The following is a 17,470-nucleotide window of genomic DNA, read 5'->3' as shown; positions in this document are numbered from 1 at the left end:
AAAAACCCTGAGCGATAAGTCATGAGAAGTGAACGAATAGTAAACGATTTTATTGCATGTCGATTACTGCTATCAGTACCAGTATGGCCGGGGGTAAAGCCTGTCCACTGCCAGTTGTCCGTCTCTTACCGGGTGTGATGAAGGTCACCACTCCGTCCTGCTGTGGGAACCAGGATCTGTAGTCCGGCTCGCTGCTCAGGAGGGAGCACAGCACAGAATCCGAGGGGATGTTTAGCGGCGCTCTAGAGAATGTTGGGTCTGTCGCTGGTTGCCAGGATGACTCTAGTAAACACTGGGAGGGTATCACCCTGCCGCCCACGTGCTGCATCACTTCCACCATCGTCCAGTATCCAAAGTGATCGCAGGTCTGCCCCACCTAGAGACAAAGGCGAGATTTACCATCAATTAGACAAATTGTGGGCATTTCATTAATAAACACACCGATCATTCATCTGAGTGGAGAGCGTTACGTCTGCTGACCTACAAGTAACCCGCTGAGAATACATGTCTGGCTACAAGTTATTTGTCCCTGATACATACACGGCTGACGTCCACAACGCTGAGGTCTCCGCGCCAGCGTCATGTCACCCATCTGTGGCTGCCATCACATCTGCGGCGGGGAATCCCTGTCCCTTTTCCGTTCTGGGATCAGGGAAGGGGAATCCCCGTGGCTGAACAGCGCTAAACAGAACACTGACTATAATGGGGTGCGTTCAGTTTCCGCCCAGCATTTTATCGAATGCAGAAGCTCTGCATGCAATGCTATGTTTTCCGGTATTTTGCGCCAGATCTGTGACGGCGCCTCCGGATGGTCCCAGCGTAGATGTGAGACCGGTCTTACATTGATCTGTGTAAGAACAGCTCATCTGGATGCACCAGTCTAATTCATAGTCTGTGTGCTGTTCGTCAGAAACACGTCCCGCGTGCAGAACCCCCGCGTGCGGCTTACTGATTGAGTAGGCAATCTGGGCAGAAATTCAGAATTGTAACTTTCTCTACACAAGTGATGCCAGCAGATCCGGCGCTCCCCACAGTGTTCATGCTGGCAGCCGCTAGTAAGCGCCGAGTCACTGGTCATGTGATACAAAAGTGGCATCACCTGACCAGCAGCTCTGCGCTCACTAGCGGCTGCCAGCATGAACACTGTGGGGAGCGCCGGATCTGCGGCCATCACTTGTGGATACGCAGCCGATTGCGAGTCAAAAGCCGCAGTGTAGAATACAACTGCTTTGTATGCGGAAACACCGGACATTCTGTAGCCCTCCCGCCCCGTGGGAACATTCACGCTCTCATCATTCGTTTACACAATTGTTGGTCAGCGCCAGTGCGTGGGGCGACTGAACACTGATTTTTGCGCCTGTGTAAGAGCTCCTTCAAAACGAGCGTATGGCGACGTGTAATACGCCGTATCAATCTGCCGTAGGCGCCAACACATACTGCACGAAATACCTGCGCAATAATGATGGCAATGGGCTGCATCTAGCCGCAAATATACACACAAGATAATGCACTACGATCAGCAGCCCGCAGCAAGGACGGGATATCACTGCGCAATTATCTCACGCAGGCGAATTACACTCATGTGAAGCCGACCTGGACGAGAAACGAATCATTCATCGCTCAGTCGCAGTCACAGGAGCGGTCATCATTCGGATTGGCATGAGCCAGCAATGTTTTGCGCGCTCATCACCCCGCAGTAGGGCAGGAACTGGCGACTGACCTGAGCCCAGTCCGTGGTGTCCAGCCAGTGCAGGGTGACCCTCTTGTCGCTGACCATGCTGTGCAGCCCGCGGGACAGCAGCTTGTCCGCCACCTGCTGGAGGCCGGGGGTGCCGCCGCTGAAGGCCGCTAGCTGCGGCCGGGAGTGCGGGCAGGCGGACAGGATGAACACGGCGTTGCTGCAGTCGGCCGAGCAGGCGGCGCTCCTGGGCTCCTCTGCGGGGACGAGCCGCGCTCCCCGGCGGCCCCGCGCTGCTGCGGCCGGCTTGGCCGGAGACGAGATGTCCGGCCGGTCCCACTGGAAGTCCGACAGGGTCTCCAGCAGCGCGGTGTGTGTGAGCGCCGCCCGGCAGCCCGCAGTCCCTGCGCCACGGCTGCTCCGCGCCCAGCAGGCCTCCAGCTCCTCCTCGTACTCTTCCCAGCTGCGGGGGTTCAGCTCGCGGAGGTCGGAGCGGCGCGGCGGTCTGCAGCGGCCGCCCAGAGAGTGCAAGAAGCGGTAGCTCCAGCGGACCCGGCCGAGGCCAGCGCGGCACGTCAGGAAGTTCAGCAGCCGCAGAGACAGCAGTTTGATGCGGTCCTTCAGGGCCAAATCCGCGGCGTCCACCAGCAGCACCACGTTATGGGAGGCCGCCATCCCCGAGCCGCTCACTGCACTGCGGCCTCCGCCATCATCCACTCAGTCACTACGGTCAAACCAGCCGCGCGTTATGGGAACGTCAGCGCTGATTGGCCGATAGCGTGTTGTGCTCGTCTCTGATTGGTCAATCCGTCCGTGGAATTAGAACACGAGAACAGGAAACATTCTTTTGACTGTGGTGTTCGATGGAGCCCATGGATTGGTTGGAGCGCATGACAGTCTTGACTAGACGCATTCTGATTGGCTGAGGCATAGATTTAAACGTTTAAAGGGTTCTACGACTCTGTAGGAGGCACGGGAAGGGGAAATACGTGTGAGGGGGATGAACAGCGCGGGGTTTCAGGATAGTTATCTACAAATAGGACATCTGGTTTAAAAGTGAGCTCTGAATTGTAGATAAGACACGAGAGCTGTGACCATGGAGGAAAAAAGGATTTTTAATTTTACTTTTATAGTGCAATCAGATTTTGCAGCGCTCTATGTACGAGTCTCTATTGGCAGCGGAGCTCACAATCTAATTTACTTATGTTATAGAAAGAAATTATAACTCATCAAATTTAGAATGAATCACCAAAAATTCTTGTTCAGGTGTCTGATCACGCTGTATCACAGTGCATATAGAGAGATGCTGAGCAGTGAATATCTCCAGCGCTGGATTAAAAGTCCATTATTTTATTAAAATATATCCATAGCAACATGAAGAAGGAGACATCACTCCATGGCCACCTATGCGTTTCAGATCTAAGAACCGTAGGGCCCATTCACATGGCGGAATTTTCTATGTGTATCTTTTACGGATATAATACAGGCAGCATACAACACCATTGATTTGCATTGTTGTATTCAGTCATGTGGTTTTTATTCATGTAGAAAAAATTGCAGTATATACTATTTTGGTTGCAGACCAAAATCGCCTCTTGGGATCATGTAAAAACACTCAAACTGCACAATTGCATTTGTATTCACAGCTTTTTTGTAGTGCATGTTGCCAGGAGATAGAAGGGACAAAAAGCGATGTCAACACAGCTTTTTTTTTTACATGTTTTTTTTCTGTGGGCTTCAAAAATAAGTGAATATGGATGCAACATGGATGTAAAAAAAATGCGCATACACACCAAAAAATGCACATACACACAGTGAAAATGGTATGTTTTTCATGGACCAAAATTGCATATGCACTTGTGAATGAGGCCTTAATCATAGAATGTGCATAAAGCATAAACCAGCAGTATACTATATTGTGGAAGTAAAAAACCCTTCTCCTTCCACAGAAAGTATAACATTAAAATATTGTAAACACATAAATGAATAGCACTGATAAATATATAACAAATACAGTAATTTAATAAATAAACATTAAATCAGTATGAAGGTTAGGCCACGTCCGGGTCGGATTCCGTCTGCGAGATTCACACAGCGGGATGCGATGCGTGCCCTGGCATTGACCTCATACTTACTTGTCCGGCGTCATCTTCTCTGCTCTGCGATGTGACGGCTATCGCACAATCGGGCATGCGCAAATTTTCACGCGGTCAAATCGCATCTGTGAGCATAGGACTGCATAAACTAATGTAATCCTATGTACAATATGCCACAGTGGAAATTCAGCGGGAAAAAATGCAGCAAAACTTCCGTCCGTGGGCATTGGGCCTTGAAGCCTGAAGGCTCATGCCTACGCACGAAGCGGGATACGCCCGCAGTTTTACACCGTGGGAATCTCGCGGGGATAAACAGAAAAGGCCCCGCTGGTGATTGCGGAAAAACACGCCTTTTACAGCGTTTTTTGCAGTTTCCATTAATACTATATTATTAGAGATCTCCCGCTGCCTAAAAGTGCGGTAAAATAGAAAATGAAGCGATTTTTTTTTTCCTGCCGGCAGAATCCTGCATTTGAGGACTGAGCTATTAGGTTCAATAGAAGCTAATAACTGCGTTCATTCCGTCACGGATTTACCCCGCAGGGAACACAGCATAAATCTGTCCGTGGGCATTAACCCTGAAGCAGAGGCGTAACTTGAAGCTGCTGGGCCCCAATGCAAATTCTATAACAGGGCCCCCAACTATAATGCTTTATTCATAGTACTGGGCTCCATATATGGAGAAGAGAGGCCTTATGGGCCCCCTAAGGCTCCTGGTCCCAGGTGCAACCGGATCCCCTATAGTTAGGCCCCTGGAAGGATATCAAGCATGAAGCTGCATTATCCAAAAGACTTCATGATAGTTTCCGGAACCAGTGTCCTCCCCAGACTGGATGCGAAACCCTCTCTACGGCAGTGACTTTTAAACATGAAATGTCAGACTGATGAATATGAAGAAAATGTCAGGAAACACCGGATAACACGTCTATCTGAGCTGTTATTAGGGAGGGATCCAGACATAGCATGCTCAGCAATAACCGTTTTTAATTTTCGCAAAGCGCACCCTACATATTATTCCCAGCAGATAGTACATTCTGTTAAAGAGTTAGGCCGGCCTCACATCTGCATCGGAGCCTCCGGCTGGAGATTTTTCCGCAGATACAGCACAAAATACTGAAAATACCATCTAAAATCCGGTCAGCTGAGCGGAAAGTGAACAGACCTTATTGTAGTCAATTGGGTCCGTTCAGTGCTGTTCGGTTTCGTCCTGAGATGGAGCCATCCGGGTATGGGAATCGCCCTTTCTTGTTCCCCAAATGAAGCAGGAAATTGGAACCTTTCCCCCGCGTGTACGTGTACACACGCACGCACGGACGCACGCACGCACTCACACACACACACACTCTGCAGATGTGAAACCGCTCTAACTACATTTTCCTTCAACATTTGCCGTGTCACATAGGCATGTCAAAAGCATTAATCAGTGGGGGGGTCGTGCTGCTGAGACACCGCTGCTTACTCCGTCACCCAGGAATTCTCCCTCAGAAGCTACACAGGAAAGGATTTACTCCATCATCCAGGAATCCCCCGCTGTAGAAGAAATGGTGGCGTCATGAGACAAAACAGGACCAAAGGTAATTCATTATTTGGGTTCCCCTTTATTAATCGGCCCTTGGACGTGTCACCGGTTACCCTCCGGGTGGGAGATGGTAGCCACCGTGGCAAGGTCCAAACTCTACCCCGCTGTCTCCTAGGCTGTGGCCCTCTCCTCGGTCAATGCACAGCCAAAAAACAGCCCCTGTTCTCGCAGCCGTCAGCGGTGTCCTGCTCCGCCTTCATTTAACTCTTTAGTAGCTAATAAGCTGCTTAAGAGTTTATGCAAGGATGATCACTCAAAACTGTCACTCAAACTGTAGTTTGAGCGATCATCTTGCAGTGTAAATGGGGCTTTATACCTGAGACAATGCAGAGTGCAGTACAAGTGTGTGGTTTATCAAATGTATGGTTCTTTGTATGTACGTAAGAAACTATCCTGCGTATTGAATAAATGGATAAGTGAAGACAGGGAAATTGTATGTGTGAGACACACTTGACTTATAACTGTGTGTTTATTAGGCCTCATGTCCACTTGCACGCATAGAATCCATGCATGCTCGCGGCCATGGGCATTAAAAGAAAGTTTCTTACCTCCCCGGATCCAGCGCGGGTCTTCTCCGTGCCGGCCGGATCTTCTCTGCATGTGCAGTGCTGTCTTTTTGTTTTTGAAGCTCCTGCTTTTCCGCGGATCCGAGGTACGCCCACAGTGACAGCTGCGGCTGTGCCGCAGATTGGGCGGCTTCCCATCTCTGTGGGATCTGCAGGAAAATGGGGTATGCTGCGATTTCTTCCCGCGCGTGCGATCAGCGAGCGCTAATGCATCTTTATGGGCAGCTTGATTTGTGGATCCCACATGCGGTTGCTGCAAATCAAATCCGCCAGGGGACATTGAGCCTTATGCTGGCATATTGTTATGTACAAATTCATTTGCACAAATTAGATTAATAGTATATCGTTTTGGTTTGGGGGAAAACTATGAAAATTGTGTAAATATATTGCATAATAATCTACTTGTGAAAACATGTTATGAAAATGTAAAAATGGGATGTGATAAATACATAACTGTACTGATGATGTAAACATGATTGACTTGCAGTTTTAATCAGAAAACATAATATCAGAGAATTCTTATTATTTGTTTCACCACTTAGTGACCAAGCCTTTTTTCATTTTTCCATTTGTGTTTTTTTCTCCCCGCTTTTAAAAAATCGTATCTCCTTCATTCATCGATGTAGCTGTATGAGGGCTTGTTTTTTGTGGTATGTGTTGTATTTTTCAATGGTGCTATTTAATGTACCATATAATGTACGGAAAAACGTTTATAAAATTTTAAGTGGAGTAAAATGAAAAAATAAACACACGAAATTCCACCATCTTTCAGTGTTTCTGAGGTGCACAAACTGCAACAAAAATGACATGATAACTTCATTCTACGGGTTAGTACGATTACTACAATACCAAACTTAGCACTCAGTCAGACAGGTGTTTTAATGTGCACATTTTTTGTGCACAGAACACAAACGCACAAAAATTTGCATGACCAAAGCGGGCGGCACGCATAAAAAAAGGCACTGTTTTTTTTCCGTACGTAAAGTGCGGTGCCATCGCTATCCCCTGCTGCGGCTGTGACAGCTGCAGCAGGGGATACCTTTGATGTGAAACCCCTGGATGCTGTCACATCCAGGGGTTTCACCCTTAAAAGCGGGGTCGGCGGCAGCAGCGGCGGCCCCATTGACATACAGAGAACATCGCGATCCTCTGCTCCAGCTGTAACAGCTGTGGCAGAGGATTTCTTCATCTCCGAGGGGAGTCCCCTTGTCACTGAACACTGTGACAGCTGTAGCAGAGGATCGTGATGTTCTCCCATTGAATTCAATGGAGCCGGTGCTACAGCCGGCTCCATTAAAAGCAATAGGCTACCGGCAAGCCCTGCAGTGATTTTTGGGGAAGGGCTTTAAATATAAGCCCTTCCCTGAAAATCATATCTAAAATGTGTAAAAAATAAAAAAATATATATACTCACCTCTCTGCAGCTACCGGGGCTCTCGCCCATCCAGCCGGGTCTTCTCCTGCACTGCTCTGAAGTGGGGTGTCTTAAATTCTCTCCTTTGGGTGCTTCTCTGGAACCCTCCCTTTCTCTGCTCCCCTGCACTACCATTTATAGACTCCTCTCTGCTAGACCTGGGGGATTCTGGGTGAATTCCTATAACCAGTCCCAGGGCTACCTTTGGGGGTGACTCACAACAGACATATACAAGTACATTTGACCTGTCAGTGACTCTACACAATACACAAAATATAATAGCCCCATGCAATCCTAATAAAAAGAGAGCCACAAGAAATAGAAGTAATGTGATAGGGAATAAACATTTCACAGGAGTTTACAAATGTAATATAAAAAGATGCAAGTGCTGTCCGTTGATAATGCATAAACGAAATAAAAGAAATAAAGCAAGAGGAGGAAACAATACCCATTAAACAAAGAATGACCTGCGGCACAAAAAATGTTATATACATGCTGGAATGTGCCTGCGGCAAAAAATATGTAGGTCGGACTGTCAATACATTACGTACCCGCATACATAAGCATAGAATGAATATCAAAAACAACTTCCTCAAACATAGTGTGTCTAGGCACTTTGGAGAACAACATGACTGTGACTTCAGAAAACTAAGCATCACCCCTTTAGAAAATATAACTTAAAATTCTATTGCAGAATTAGGGCAAAAAAAAAAAGAATTGGATTCTCCGCCTGCAGACCCTGATGCCCCGTGGTAGGAATGAAGTATTGGAAAAAATATAGCACATTTTTTAAATGAGAGAGTGTATATATGTAATACACAAAAAATAGGTCTTCTATACAATAGTCCTCAAATAGACATTCAATAGAAGAGTTCTTTCTTAGTAGTTTAAAAAGACGCCTAGGCCATAGTAATGTATAGCTCCTTATTCCTTTTATATTTTAGTGGTATTAAAACAATAAATTATTTATTGTGTTCTCTGTTACAACTTAATAATGTATTATTTAACCCTTTCCAATCCAATTTGTATTCCGGTTTTCCTAGGGGGTGTGAGGGTTATGAACATGAAAACTTATATATGTATACACTTCATCCATCTGTGATATACGTTTCTGGAGGCTTTAGGCCTGAATTGCATACATTAAATGCTTGTACATTTAGGCTAGTACTTAATTACATTATGTAGAGGTGTAATCTTAAGTGTCCATCATGTCTCCAAGATCTTGATTATCTCGTTACACTGATCAAAAGGTTGTATGGAATGCTTTGTACTGCTGTCTAGGTAGGGCATGCAATTAGAATGTAGAGTGTGATGATAATCAGGGTACCAGACACGATGTCTACAAACAAACAAATAAAGCATTGTTTTATAGAGAAGACAAACTTATGTACCAGTAAAACAGGCCAACCTCTGTAACACTAACCTACTGATACGCCTCCTTTTTTCTGTATAAGACTAAGTCAATTTACACAATAAAGCAGATTGCTCTAAGACACGACCGTGATGCCTGTGTCTATTGCTTTCTCATGGTGGCCGGCATAGCTCTGATTTGGAGCCCCACAGCATATTAACGTAACATGGATTTTATCCCTAACATAATTGGCGCCCGAACGCGGGGCTTGATGGAACAAGAGGACCACCTACACCTCGAACCCCCCCGGACCCAGATGGGATAAGGAGCCACTCGGAACCACGGATTGACAAAAACTGCGCAGTAAGGTAAGGTTTTATCTTGCCACAATCTATCCGTGCTTCCTGGCTGCTCCTTTCCTGTCCGAGGGGTAAGAAGTGCATGCCTCTTATAAATCTTCAAGCTTTTTAAGAATTCATATGGTGGGCTGAATATGCTGTGCGGGTGTTTAACTGTTATTGTCTTTATTTGTTACTTTGCATGGTCAGTGTACAGAATATGCAGGGTGAGGAAGTACAGAATATGAAACCCGCTTGCCGATCTCTGAAAGGCATGGTATAACTTATACCAGGGAAGCCTAAAATTTTCAGGGGATAAAACCCCTGATGGGATCCTCTTATAGGTATAAGAGAAGTAGTTGAGACGGGGGGAAATAAGCAGGGTTGGGAAGTACCGACACTTTTAGACAAGTGAGGAAGTACTGACACTAAAAAAAGTACTGACACTTTAGTAACTGACATGCAAATGTTTTTGTCTTTATGTGTGTGTATAAATGGAAGGACCTGTATGAGAGTTAGACTGTGTTATATGGTGTATACTGTCCGGTAACCAGAAACGAAATGAAGCAAAAATGACCAAATGCTGAGCCAGACCACAGGGGGTGGAGCTAGGTGATGTAAGGAGATGGGAGGGAAGAACAATAGGAACAGGTCTTGCTCCACCCTACACACAGTCCAGCCTAGGTGAGAAGTGTGTCTCCATTTTAAGTGGAGGTTGGTGTATATATATATATGTATATTGTGGTAATGTATAGAGTGAAGGTCACTCTTAGACTCCATGTTAAGTCTCTCACTTGAACGAATGGAGTGACCAAAGGAGGGGCATCTAATTTTATTCCTGAGACTAGTTGTGTGAGATAATAGCCCAGGATTACCACAGTGTATATATGTATATACAGATTCGTGGAATATGTGGAATTCAAAAATATTGGGTTGTGTTAATTTGAATATTATTGAATTAAGATATTAATATGAGATAATTGTGTACTTGAAACACCTGATAAGTACTTTAGTCAAATTAATAACAAAAGTTCTATTTAAAGTGTAATTCATCTTCAATGAACAACAGTATTTTATTTGAAGACTGCATAAGAAAATAGTGAAACAAACAATCGTTTTATGTGTGTGAAAGAATAAAAACAATAAGCCTCTTGGTGTATATAAACCGCCAGCCATTGTCCATACTGCTGGTAAAAGAGGATAAGGTGCGGAAGATAGCTAAAGAAATTGGCAAATGAATATTGGTCCCCATCCCACTTATTAGGGTCCCAATCAACTACAGTATGAACCTTTTATAGTGTCTAACTCTCTATAAGGCGTAATTTGAACTAAGTCTTGCTCCTTGCAGCAATATATATTAATGGCGCTGTGAACAGGATTACGCAGAGAGTAATACACTAGTTTGTTTTAAAGGAAAATTTTGATAAACTGATAGTTGAAGAATTTCTTGTGATAATCTGGCACAGTGTGAAAATGTCGCCTTTTAAGAAAATCCGCAATAGTACGAAAATGTCGGTAGCTAAGAACAAAGAAGTGTCCGATGAATTGTTAATTATGCCAGGGTGGAATAAAGCCCCCTATAATATATTGGCCGCTGAGTGGTCACAGTGTGGTGAATATCAGTATGTGAGTAGAAACGGGCATAAGTTGTATTGTGTTTGTCATTGGGTAGCCTATTCTGAACGAATTGTGTAAAAACCGCGGTACTAAGAGTTTTTCTTATCTATACATAATTCGCTCATTATTGGAAGTCTGGTGTACAGTAAATACAATCCCAATTTCTACTTCACATATTATCAGTCCGTATAGGAATGAATAAAACCCCCCTTAGTGAGTGTGAATTTCCAGTTTTGTAAGGTGGGGGGGCAAGTGTATTACATTCTGGGTTAATCTTAAATAGACAGCCCAGGAAGATAGTCACAGGCAGTGGAACCAGTTATACAGCTATCTGTCTGGACAAGTTTCTGTGTTCTATAGAAGATAAGATAAATTTCAAAGGGTGGGGAGTACTGGGCTTTAGAAGACCTACTTGTCTTTGCAAAGAAATCTGAATTAAGAATTGGTTATATTTGGCTACACAGGAAGTATGTTGTATTATATATATATATACTGTTCAGTAGCTGAAAATGAAATGAGAAAAGAATTCAAAGATGTTCTCTCATTGTCGGGTTAGTTCCCTCTTCCATCTTCACCCCCTCCTTCATCTCAATTCCAACCGTCTCCTCCTCACCCTATGCCAAGTCATCCACTCCAAGGTCAAACATTGGACTGGAGGGATGGACCTGCTGGCATTGTGGACAACAGAACCCGGATTGGAGAGAGAGTTGCCCTGCTTGCGGAGCTCCTCGGCACAAACCGGTTATGCCTATGCTCACTAGATCCTAGGCTAGTGAGTGGAAGCATGAGGACAAGAAAGAGATGCAGGGAGCGGAGGGTGGAATAGGAGCAGATGTAAAACAGGGAAGGCAGTGGGAACGATAATCTAAAATTATGTGAAAAACTATTGTGGCACAGATTAGGATTAAATTAATCATAGAGAATTGAGAAGTGGTAAAATATTTTTAATTTGTCTGGAACATTGGGAAAAAGAAAAACAAAAATTGAGAGAATCCTCCTTGTCTCTTTCTAATATCACACAAAGAGAAGGAAGAAAGTGTAAAACAATTCTATGCCCGCCTTCAACAACATTAGTCAGATCTGGGGTATAGGGGCATAGAAAAGATGGGCAAACATGTACTAAGTATGGCCTTTGTAGAAGGTCTATTGAAATCCCTAAGGTCATAGATAATATACCAGAGTGGAGACAGTCTGAATCTCCGGCCCCTTTTCAGACAAAAGGGCATTTATGTAACTGTCCTGCAGGCTTGGACTCCGCCTGAGGGGACTGTGCTGTTGCAATATGTTAATGACTTTCCAGCTTTGTGTTGAGGATATGAAAACATGTCAATCTGCACCCATTTCTCTTCAAAAAAATTTTTTTTTAATATTTTTTTAGCAGAAAATGGCTGCAAGGCTTAAAAAGGAAAAATTACAGCTTTGTAAACAAAAGGTTGTTGTCTAGCTCAAGAAGGCAGACATCTCACAGAACGACGCAGGGCTGCAGTTCAAGCCATTTCTGTATCTTCTTCTGCTGCCAAAGCTTCGCACCTTTTTGGGACTTGTCTCATACTGCCGTCCCTGGCCTTTCATGCGACAGCAGTATTGACGCAAAAACATGGAGGACGTCCACGGTCACTTGGGTATTACTCCGGTAGCCCGAGGAGCCCCCTCCTGTGTCTGTGCGGTGGCAGCAGTACAAGTAAGGGTTGACAAATCTTCTGAGTTGGTCCTGAACTACCCTTCTAGTGGTTCTCACCCCTCATGACATTCAGAGTATACTCACTCAAGTACAACCTAAACATCTGTCTCTAGCTCGTCAAATAAGGTTGCAATGTGCTTTGCTCATGCCCCCCCTTTAATATTTCTTTTCAATGGTGAACCCGGCTACTCTTCTTCCAATCGAGTATCCTGTTTCAAATGGGGGAGGGGGAGGCATAGGTGATCAAATGGGGGAGGGGGATGCATAGGTGATCTATGTATTACAGATCAGCTATTTTTAAAAAATTTTTGCAAATAAGAACGTGATCTATTTGGAATAGAATATCAGCATGATTGTCTAGCATTGATGCAACAAGAAAGTTTAAGTTTTAAAGAGTTATTGAAACCCCTTGTTAATACATATTTTGAGTTGTATTTTATAGATGGTACCAGGGTGATTGACGACTCCACACCAGATGTTCACACAACAAGATCTCTAAAAGCAGAATGCCTCCGCATGTCTCGATACAAGAAGCGGAACTGAAGGCCCTCACTGAGGCGTGTAGAGTGACAGAAGGTAACCATTTACACTGACTCCTGGTATGTATTCGGCATAGATCATGGTTACGGCCCAATACGGAAGGCCAGACATTTTTAAACTTCTGTAGGACAACCCATTGAGAATGGTGTAGCAGTACAGAACCTTATGAAAGCCCTACTCCTACCAGACAAAGTAGCAATCCTGAAGGTGAAAACTCATACTAAAGCCAACAGTGCAGAAGCAAAAGGCAATGCCCTAGCAGACTTCAGCGCAGACAGCGGCCCTCAAGCCGTGGAAGAAAGAAGAAAAGAAGATACTGACCGCACAAGTCAGAGACTATGATTTGGACTTTGATAAAAATATGGACATTGATATACTAAAGACATTACAGTCACAAGCCAGCAAAGAAGAAAAAGATAAATGGACTAATATGGGAGCAGTAGAACAGGGTGGCGTATGGCAAACAGTCAGTAGAACTTGCCTACCACGATCCCTGTACCCCATGATGGCCCAGCTGATCCATGAAAAGACTCACCTATCGGAGGCAGCTATGTTACCTACGCTTGAGAGAGAAAGGGTTGCCCCCTGGGTTCTTTGTAGCTGCTACATCATTTGTCCAGTTTTGCATGAGCTATGCCGTAAGCAACAGGGTAGAAGTAAATTGACCACAAAGGCACTTGCCAGGACCACTCTACCCATTTCAGGGATTGCAAATTGACGACATTCAGCTCCCACGTGTTGGGAAGTATGAATATGTGCTTGTTGTTGATGTTTTTCAGGTTGGAGGCGTACCCTGTTACAAAAGTAAATGAGCAGGTAACTGAAAAGAAGCTCATGAATAAGGTAATCTGCAGATACGGGGTACCAGAGGTAATCGAGTCAGATAGAGGTACACATTTCACAGGTGAAATAATGCAACACTTCATGTCTGCCCTGGGTAACTCCCAGGCATTTGACACCCCTTATCATCCACAAAGAGCCAGAAAACCATATTGCATTATAACATTTCTCTTCAGGCAATGAAACCCTGCACCAGAGGAAAACGAAAATGGTATGATACCCTATTAGGGGGAATTGGTACAGGTGTAGGGGTTCTGAACTCTATAGATTTAGAGGTGATGAAGAATAAAATGGCTGGGGTGGGACAGGATGTTTCTAGATTGATAAATGTTCAGGCACAATGCATGCCTTCCTTGTTCCTCCCCCGATGTCTTGCATTAGGATATGATAAGGATGTATTAACGCTTTTTAATCTGGTTTTGCGGTTTAAAAGGATTTGTTTGTAAATATGAGTAAATTCATGAACTATATACAATGTAGCCTGCAATATGTATATATGATTCACGAGAGGGACAAAGCAGTCAGATTTGATGACAAATAATGAAAATTGTGGGGAAATATTCTCAATAATGTAATTCCAGTAGCATCCTGGATACGGCCCGGGGCTGATGGTATAGAATGCTCTGATGAGTATAGCACTGGGGAAATGATTTTATGATGTAAAGGACACAAGCCTGATGTGTAAGTCTGTAGTACTACCTGTGGTGTTCGGACCGCCTCTATATGCTTTCCAATATTGGTTGCCCAAGTTCACAGGTATGATGATTTATAGTGAAAATAAAACCCATGGTATAGAGAACTGTGAAGAAACACTGGATGGCCTAGCATGCGGACGGAGTACAGCCGCATATGAGCCATGTTTCCAGCAGCCTTCAATCAGCATATGTGATTGGACGGTGTTACCTGCTTCTTCTATATGCTGATAGAAGTTGGCCCCCAATATGTATATATTCTTTGTTGCCAACCGAACTGGAACCACCAGTATGTATAATCTCACCACTCCATTGTCTGGATGTATACAGAACATATCGGTGATACATAGATTTACAGAAACTTACACATTTTTGCCAGATGCTGAAGCAACATTAAGGTACTAGTGGTACCCAGATGCTATCCCTATGTCAACTCTGACAGTATCCTTGGGTAGAATTGTAAGACTAATGATAGATACTGAACACCTTTAAAAGCATTTGGATGTTACTAACCTCTCCCTTATGGAATTAGAAAAATGTATGGGTAGGAGATAAGCTAGTCAGCCTAGGTATTGAGATCCAGGTAGACACAGAGTATAACTGGTATGATATTTTTACTGAATGGTCACCTATTGCAGGAAAGATGATGGATTTTATGTTTCACCCTTTACTAATACTGTTTCTTTTGTTCATTCTTTTGAGTGTTTGCAATTTATGGACATTCTGTGGGATACGGAGACAAGCAAATTATCTGGAATCGCTCCCTCTACGATATCGTTAAAACAGTCATACGTAAAAGAGCAACAACAGTGGGGATCCGGCGAAGAGGATAGAAAGACCGGCGGGGGTGGCTTAGCACCCTTGATAGTACCACTACAAAGGCTCTTTTCAAGATGGACTGTTTCAAAATGGGGGACTGTGAGGGTTATGAACATGAAAACTTATATATGTATACACTTCATCCATCTGTGATATACGTTTCTGGAGGCTTTAGGCCTGAATTGCATACATTAAATGCTTGTACATTTAGGCTAGTACTTAATTACATTATGTAGAGGTGTAATCTTAAGTGTCCATCATGTCTCCAAGATCTTGATTATCTCGTTACACTGATCAAAAGGTTGTATGGAATGCTTTGTACTGCTGTCTAGGTAGGGCATGCAATTAGAATGTAGAGTGTGATGATAATCAGGGTACCAGACACGATGTCTACAAACAAACAAATAAAGCATTGTTTTATAGAGAAGACAAACTTATGTACCAGTAAAACAGGCCAACCTCTGTAACACTAACCTACTGATACGCCTCCTTTTTTCTGTATAAGACTAAGTCAATTTACACAATAAAGCAGATTGCTCTAAGACACGACCGTGATGCCTGTGTCTATTGCTTTCTCATGGTGGCCGGCATAGCTCTGATTTGGAGCCCCACAGCATATTAACGTAACATGGATTTTATCCCTAACAGGGGCTTACTCTTTTTCTGTCGTTATACAATGGTGCTATAGCCAGTACTGCATGAGGTGACACATTGAACAGGCTTCGACAGCAGAGACGCTGGCAATATACAGTAAGAGAACCCAGACGGACGTCTTCCAACATCGGAGCTGTATAGCCTTAAATCATAATGTTTTCAGAGGTCAGACAGTGGATTGGAAAGGGTTAAGGTCAAATTTAGACTATTTTATTGGAGAAGATAATACATTCTGGTTCTACCGTATGAAGATATTGTCTCTGTAAGTAAGGGACACACTTGATAAAGTTTGTAATGAATATGGAACGCATGTTGCATTCCAATCCATGGTCACGTGCCCTTTTCAAGTAGGAGAGGGTCATTCCCCTACCTTAGAATGACGTCACGATGTGCCGTGCGGTACCACTGACGGACGCCACAATTGTAAGTCATCCTAAACGTATTTAAACCTGTACATTTTAACTTTAAGTGTTGCTTGAGAAAGGCATATTGATGTCGAAACGCATCACAATTAATTAATGGATTTATATGTACTTATTGAGTATTGCTTGGTCCACTAGTAATACTTGTACCTAGTCCGCACAGAGTGTGGGAGGCACTTTTGCCTTTTACCGACAGACAATGAGACAATGAATCACGAACACAATCACACACACCACAGGAGGTAATTAAAGTACTATATGGACCTAAAAGCCCATTTAGACACAACGATTATCACTCAAAAGCCATCTTTTGAGCGATAATCGTTGGGTGCAAATGTTCCAATCTTTCGGGGGGGCATGGCCTAGCTGGCAGAGAGACATGACACATGGGAAACTGCTACTCCATCTAATGAGGCTTAACCCTAAAATCCCGCTTGAAAAAGGACCCTGCTCTGCCTACTGGGTTCCGTACCATCTCCCCTGCCCTTGGGGAACAATTAGAGACCTCTCAGGACCTTCTGCGGTCTTAGGTCTCATGTCCCCGGGGAAAATTCTCCATGCAGAATCCCGCAGCGGGTCCCTCCTTTCCCGCGGACATGAGGCTAAAAAAAAGATTAAACTTACCTGTCCGGACGCTACGGATCTTCTCTCCGTCGCGGCTGGATCTTCTTTCTTAGGCCCGGCAAATGTGCTCGGCACGCCGGCAGCGTGCCGCGCGCATGCGTCGGGCACTCCTTTTTTTTAACTCCTGCTCTCCCGCGCTATTGCGCCGGAGAGCAGAAATTCAGGTACGGGTGTTCCGCGGATCCTGTCGGCTTCCATAGGCTTTAACCCCTTCCCGCTGCATGGCGTACCGGTACGTCCTGGCAGCCTGGTACTTCCCGCAACAGGGTGTACCAGTACGTCCTGGAGATAGCGCGGGATCACATAAGATCCAGCGCTATCCCGCAGCGGGAGCCGGCTCTCAGTCCCGCTGCAACAGCGGGGGGGCATCGGAGATGCGCCGCCCGCTGTTAACCCCTTCCCTGCCGCGATCTAAGTAGATCGCGGCAGGGAAAGAGTTCACAGAAGGATCGCGCTCCTTCTGTGTCTCCGGCCGGAACTCGCAATGTCATCGCGAGAGCCCGGCCTGTCGCCATGGCAACAGGACGCCAGACACTGGCGTCCTGTATTGCCTGTGCCT

At 44.8% G+C, this 17,470-nt stretch overlaps 1 protein-coding gene across 2 annotated transcripts in view; it reads right to left on the bottom strand.

Moving 5' to 3' along the window:
• TICRR (TOPBP1 interacting checkpoint and replication regulator) overlaps nucleotides 1-2,401 on the bottom strand; it is a 28,952-nt gene extending 26,551 nt beyond the window's left edge. For both annotated transcript variants that reach the window (XR_010790394.1, XM_066592803.1), the window contains exons 1-2: nucleotides 1,721-2,401; nucleotides 130-376 (exon numbers count right to left, since the gene is read on the bottom strand). Coding sequence is in view for 1 of the 2 variants with exons in the window: in XM_066592803.1 (XP_066448900.1) it covers nucleotides 130-376; nucleotides 1,721-2,353 (880 nt within the window). In the remaining variant the exon portion in view is untranslated. The remainder of the gene's footprint in view (nucleotides 1-129; nucleotides 377-1,720) is intronic.
• Between the last annotated feature and the right edge of the window lie 15,069 nt (nucleotides 2,402-17,470).

Source organism: Eleutherodactylus coqui, chromosome 2 (assembly GCF_035609145.1).
Source record: "Eleutherodactylus coqui strain aEleCoq1 chromosome 2, aEleCoq1.hap1, whole genome shotgun sequence".
Taxonomy (NCBI): domain Eukaryota; kingdom Metazoa; phylum Chordata; class Amphibia; order Anura; family Eleutherodactylidae; genus Eleutherodactylus; species Eleutherodactylus coqui.
This window is presented reverse-complemented; position numbering and strand designations above follow the sequence as displayed.